The sequence below is a fragment of the Cebus imitator genome, unplaced genomic scaffold (assembly GCF_001604975.1).
Source record: "Cebus imitator isolate Cc_AM_T3 unplaced genomic scaffold, Cebus_imitator-1.0 Scaffold155, whole genome shotgun sequence".
Classification (NCBI taxonomy): Eukaryota; Metazoa; Chordata; class Mammalia; order Primates; family Cebidae; genus Cebus; species Cebus imitator.
Window position 1 is genome coordinate 2,005,430 of NW_016107470.1, and position 6,953 is coordinate 2,012,382.

The following is a 6,953-nucleotide window of genomic DNA, read 5'->3' on the forward strand; positions in this document are numbered from 1 at the left end:
AAAAAAAAAAAGAGATAGCAGCAATCCATCCTAGATATACTAAATATTAGTATCTCCAAGAAAGGAGTCCAAAAACTTTTGATTCTGTTTTATTTTGGAACTAACACAGGTTATTCCGCTGCACAGTCAAGGTTGAATACCACCATCCTAAGCTGCAGGCAGAGATCTACATGAGGAATCTCATATTAATGATGATGATGATGATGATGATGATGATGATGATGATATGGTTACACAAAACTTCTTATATTCACTCAGGCAAAGCTCCACAATCAGATGACTATGTTTACCCAGTAGGCAGGAATCAGGTGTCACTAACACCTTCTGCAGCTCTCATAAGGACATACACAGTTTTATGCAGGAAATAAGATTTTCCCTTTTCTTACCTATGACACCAAAGGGTTTCATGTCCTGGGTAGGAATCAATAAGATCAGTGCTGAATTCAACTTCTTCTTCTAGAAGATGGGGAAGATTAATCCTTGGTTCCTCTGTTGAAGCTGCTGCTTCTTCATCTTTTGGAAGAACTAGGGCTGGCTCACTTCTCAAAGAGTTTTGCTCCATCACAGAACTGTCTATCACAGTTTGGCTAATCAAAGACTTTAGCAAAAACTGGCGGTAGTGAAATCCACTGTGGTCTGAAACGTGCATAGATGCCCAATGCTTAGTAGAAGACAGTTCATCAAGAAGAATCTTGTAAGAAGAAAAAAAGGGTAGTAAGAAGAAGAGTTCGCAAAGGTTTTTCTTTCTCCGTTATTGCCTCTGATTTCTCCTTAATTTGTTCCTTTTTTGACAAGACCATTCTTACCAATATTTTGTACACAATGTCCGGAACAGTGTTGTCACTTAGTGGAAGCTTAATACATGCAAATTTTCCCTTTCCCATATAACAGTGACAGTGTTTTGGTTTTTTTTTTATTTTTTTATTTTTATTTTTTGATGTGTCTCTGATTTTGGTATCGGGGCAATACTGGCCTCTTTTTTGTTTGTTTTAAAGACAAAAGAATTTAAGGACTCATTTGTCATCCTTTCCCTAGACCTTGACTACTCATATTCTGATTGGTACATACAGAGAAGTAAAGTCAAATTCTAAAATAATGATAACCATTAGGGTATTCACTCAAAAGTAATGCTGATGTAAAGGGAACACATAAACTCAGATTACTCTGATAGAAACTCTATTTTACATTTAATAAATTTGTATAATATCTAACTTATTATCTGTTCAACAACAGGCTCAGTGAAATTATTCGTTCTTCACTATAAGTGCCATGAGGGCAGAGACCATGTTTCTCTTGTTCACTACTTAATTCTAAGGGATTAGTACAAAAACATGATGCATTCATAAGATTTTTCAAGAGATAATGACTTTATTTGTCTCAAACTCATTTAACATTAATAATAAAAGGGTTTTAAAATAAGTGAAATAAAATTCAGCAGTAAATTGTTTAAATCTTTGTGATACCAATATCTTACAAACTAAAGAATTTCAAATGAAACATTTTTTAAAAAGCAGCACTTATGCAAAAATTATTTATTTGAGAGTGTCTTGGACAGGTAGAAAACATAAATCAGTGAAAGGTGTATCAAGGGCCTACCACATTCCATCAGGGGATTTTCAGACCAGCTAAGGAAAAAAGACACACATTTGTGAACAGTTAACAATATAGACAGCATAATGCCGAATGACACCTTTACCTGATTGTCAAAGGTCCCAGGCAAATGCCTTCTCCTGTACCATGATCTTTTTTCCATTTCTTACACACTTTTCTTCCCCAGGAATCTTTCCCTCTTCTGAATCCCCATAGTACTTATGTGTTCCATCACATTTATTAAAGAATTTTCAGTGCATCTCTTCATTTCCATTAAACTCAGTGAGTGAGTGCTTTAAGGTATTTATTCACTCCTAATTGATGCTTCAATCCCTCTACACCTACTGGCATCAGAGTGGATACATAAGTATTTTATGAAATGAATGAATGAACAATTTAATAAATAAGATGAATAGTACAAAGGAGTAAGATTATTTCCAGCCAAGATGGTCAAGCTGTATAAGTAGCATGTTTTAAACATCTCCTTTAAGTTCCAATGAGTTTATTCAGCCATCTAAATTTATTCTAGAGGCTATAGCTGGCAAGCCTCTGAGAAATGGAAAACATTATCTTTATTTGATTTTAAAAGGTAAGCAAAAATTAGCACCAAATAAACTTCTACCTGAAATAAAAATTAATCTTATGTTTATGACATTTTTGAAAAATAAACCTGTAAAACATTCTGGCTATCATATAGCAGCTTTTTTATTTTGGCATGGCTTCTTAATATGGATTAAAAAGAGTATTCTACTTTTTAAAATGAACTTATATAATATGAAAAAACATTTAGATTATTTCTTACTGGATATTCCCATGTATAAAATGGTAATTATTTAATTTTGAGGGAAAAATGGCATGCATATATATATATATATAATGTTCTGGATGGGCATGGTGGCTCATGCCTGTAATCTCAGCACTTTGGGAGGCTGAGGCGGGCAGATCACGTGAGGTCAGGAGTTGGAGACCAGCCTGACCAACGTGGTGAAACCCTGTCTCTACTAAATATACAAAAATTAGCCGGGCATGGTGGCACACACCTGTAGTTCCAGCTACTAGGAGGGCTAAGGCAGGAGAATTGCTCAAACCCAGGAGGTAGAGGTTGCAGTGAGCCAAGATCGGTCCACTGTACTCCATCTTGGGTGACAGAGCGAGACTCTATCTCAAAAAAGAAAAAAAACATTTTTAACAAAATCAATTTCTTAAAAAAAATCTTAGGCTTTTAAAGAAAAAATCCACTATATTCTTTTTTCTAAGATATAAAGATGCATATTAAATGAAAGAAGAAACTTTAACTGGAATTTCAGGGCATTTTTGTTAGAATAAAAAGATATAAAGATATAGGCAATGATTTTTTTAAAAAAGACAGCAATTACTTTTAAGTGATCCAATTAACATTTAAGTGATCTAAAGATACTATATAAAGTTATGGCTTTAATGTACAGTACTAATGGGATAAATGACCTTTATATGATATACATTAAATATCCTTCTTTTCCAACTTCCATATGAAAACATGAGGAAGTAAATAAATAAACTACAAGAAAACTGCAGATGCAGGGCTATGAAATAGAGGGATAATGTGTTAAAAATGAAAGACTACTGAAAATACATATGCCATCAGTCCTGTAAACTTTTAAAAATAACATTTGGGTTTTCTTCTGATTATAAAAGTGATACAAAATGATCACTATAGAAAATTCCAATACAGAAAAATATGAAAAAGCAAACAAAAATCATCCATTACTTGTTGACCAGAGATTACTACTTGCAACATTCTGGCATAAAACAAATCTTTCAGGTTTTTTTCTTTTTTTTTTTTTTTTTTTGAGACGGAGTTTCGCTCTTGTTACCCAGGCTGGAGTGCAATGGCGCAATCTCGGCTCACCGCAACCTCCGCCTCCTGGGTTCAGGCAATTCGCCTGCCTCAGCCTCCTGAGTAGCTGGGATTACAGGCACGCGCCACCATGCCCAGCTAATTTTTTGTATTTTTAGTAGAGACGGAGTTTCACCATGTTGACCAGGATGGTCTCGATCTCTTGACCTTGTGATCCACCCACCTCGGCCTCCCAAAGTGGTGGGATTACAGGCGTGAGCCACCACGCCTGGCCTATTTTGCCTAATTTTCTATTATGAATTGTCTAATTTGCTATTTATGTTAGTCATTATTTTTCTTATGAGTTTGAAAGAGATCTTTACATATTAAAGATATTAAGTCTCTTTGTCATATGTGTTGTATTATTTTCAGTATATTGCTGCAACTGATTTTTTAAATTATTCTTTTTTTTTAATTTGGAGTCAGACAAAATTCTTTTTCTTTCTTTTTTCCCCTCAGGTCTATTGAAGTATAAATGACAAATTAAAATTGTGTGTGTGTGTGTGTGTGTGTGTGTGTGTGTGTATGACATATGTTTTTATGTATACAATGTGAAATGATTACCACAATCAAGTGAATTAATATATCCATCACCTTGCATAAGTATTTTCTTTTTTTGTGATGAGAACATTTAAGATAATGCTCCTAGAAATCTTTAGGTATACATTATTATTAAGAGTAATTACCATGTTCTACAATTAGACCTCCAGGACTTATTTAACCTAACTAAAACTGTATCCTTTAACCAGCAACTCCCTATTCCCCACCATAACCCATAATCCTGCAATCACCATCCTACTCTCTACTTCTGTGAGCTCAGCTTGTTTAGACTCCACATACAAGTGAGACCATGCAATATTTATCCTTCTGTGCCTGGTGTATTTCACTTAGCATAATGTCTCCCAGGTCTCCTTTTCCTTCATAGAGGTTTTTATTCCACTTAAAATGCAATTTAGTATTTAAGACTAAAAAAAAAAAAAATAACTTTCTATTTTCTAAAAAGTTAATTATAACAGCATCAGAAATTGAACAAGGAATCCTTTCTCTAATTATGTGAAATACCACATTCATCATTAATGAACTATGTACAGATCATGTATTGGAATTTGTTTCTGGACTTTATATTCTGTTCCATTACTGAATCTATTTTTGAAATAGTATCATAATTTTAATTACTCCATCTTATTAAACATTTAAGTATCTAACGGTAGCATGTTCCTGATTGTTTTTCCCAACAATTTCTTAGCTATATTTAAAGCTTTATTCTCTCTAGTGAACTTTACAATCATTTTTGAAGTGAAAAAATAAATCAGTGGTTTTTAATATATTCACAGAATTGTGCAACCATTGCTGTCATCTAATTTCAAATGTTTTCATCACCCCCACAAAACCCCATTCCTATTAGAAATTATACCCCATTCCCTCCTCCCCAGCCTTTGACATCCACTAATCGGCTTTGCCTATCCTGAACATACAATATGTGGCCTTGAATCAGACTGCTTTCAATCAGCATGTTTTCAAGGTTCATCCACGTTACAGCATATATCAACATTTCCTTCCTTTTTTATGGCCAATATTCCATTGCATGAATATACCACATTTTGTTTTCCATTCCTCAGGTGAAGTGTTACTTTTTGGCTATATAAATAATGTGGTTATCAACGTTCTCATAAAAGATTTGGTATGGAATGTGTTTGGTATGAAATTTGGTATGGAATGAGTAGAATTACAGGGTCATATGTAGTAATGCATGTTTTTCTCCAAGAATACAATATATATTAACTATAGTTTTATTAATATATGGTAATTCTATGTTTAATTATTTGAGGAAATGCCAAACTGCTTTCCACAGTAGCTATACCATTTTACATTCTTACCAGCCATAAATAAGTTTCTCTACATCCTAACCACCATTTACTATAGTCTATATTTTGGTGCGAAGTGTTATCTCACTCCCTGTGGTTTTGATTTCCATTTCCCTAATAGTAATGATGTTGAATATCTTTTCATAACCTTATTGGTGATTTTGATATGTTTTTTTGAGAAATGACCATATGTCCTTTTTTTATGTGGAGTACCATATTAACTTGCAATTTGCCAGTAGTAATAAACTGCCTGTCTTTCCTGCCACCCTATCCTCAAACATAAAAATATTTTAAAATTTACTTAAATATGTTTATTTAAGCATGCAGACATCAGAGAGAATGTAAAATAGAAAACTAAGGTATCATAATTCCACCCCATACTACTTTTAATCAATCTTTATTCTTTAACCATTCTTCTGAATAGAAAATGAATATATGCTTTTATAAAAAATACAAGGAAAAAATCAATAACGTTGTATGTATGTATGTATAAATATCTGCTGAGCATTTACCATGTGCCAAGCACTGTTCCAAATACTTTAAAGTATTTGCAATCTCATTCAATGCTAATAAATACATTAAAAATTAGATGGCTATGTGCAGTGGCTCACGCCTGTAATCCCAGAACTTTGGGAGGCCAAGTCAGGTGGATTGCTTGAGGTCAGGAGTTCGAGACAAGCCTGAGCAACATGGTGAAACCATGAAAAATACAAAAACTAGCCAGGCATGGTGGTGAGTGCCCGTATTCCCAGCCACTTGGAAGGTTGAGGCAGGAGAACCACTTGAACACAGGAGGCGGAGGCTGCAGTGAGCTGAGATTGTGCCACTGCATTCCAGTTTCATTTATTTATGAGAACTGTCTCATAAATAAAAAAAAATTTTGGCTTATTCTAATATAACCTGTTGTGAATATTTTTCTTTAAATCATCTTCAAAAATATAATTTTTAGTCATAACAAAATATTCCAATGTGATGGACTGTAACTAATCCCTCAGTATTGAAGGGCTACAGCTTTTCTAGTTTTTCACTACTATAAGTGATACTTTTATATATCAAACTTCCATATTTAATGGCCAGTGTGTAATGGACACTTAGTTAAGGCACTGTGATAGCCACTTTATATAAATCCTCAAATTCAATTTGCATCACTCAGTGAGATGGAATTACCATCACCTCACTTTTCCAGATGAGAAAAATGAAGGTTGAAGAGACTAAGTAACTTCCTCAAGGCTACACAGCAAATTAGTGGTAAAGCCAGAATGCAGAGTAGGTCTGTATGACCACTGAGTGAAGCCTTTAATCACTCTACCATACTTCATCTTCCATTATTTCTTTATGATGAATTCCTGGAAGCAGAACTCTTAAAAATAACACCCTATTTTTAAAAGTGTGATAAATGCTGCCATGTTGCCCTTCAGTAAGATTACAACAATTTGAATAATGCCCATTTTCATACACTTACTAATACTTGATACCAGCACTTTAAAAAGTCATTTTCCGGTGGCTCACGCCTGTAATTCCAGCACTTTGGGAGGCCGAGGCAGGTGGATCACGATGTCAAGAGATCGAGACCATCCTGATCAACATGGTGAAACCCCGTCTCTACTAAAAATACAAAAAAT

At 34.2% G+C, this 6,953-nt stretch overlaps 1 protein-coding gene across 3 annotated transcripts in view; it reads right to left on the minus strand.

Annotated features, from left to right (window-relative positions):
• The window catches only part of PTAR1 (protein prenyltransferase alpha subunit repeat containing 1), a 50,050-nt gene that overhangs the window by 13,452 nt on the left and 29,645 nt on the right, over window positions 1-6,953 (minus strand). For all 3 annotated transcript variants that reach the window (XM_017543441.2, XM_017543440.2, XM_017543439.2), the window contains exon 6: window positions 387-691. In XM_017543441.2, coding sequence (XP_017398930.1) covers window positions 387-691 — 305 coding nt within the window. The remainder of the gene's footprint in view (window positions 1-386; window positions 692-6,953) is intronic.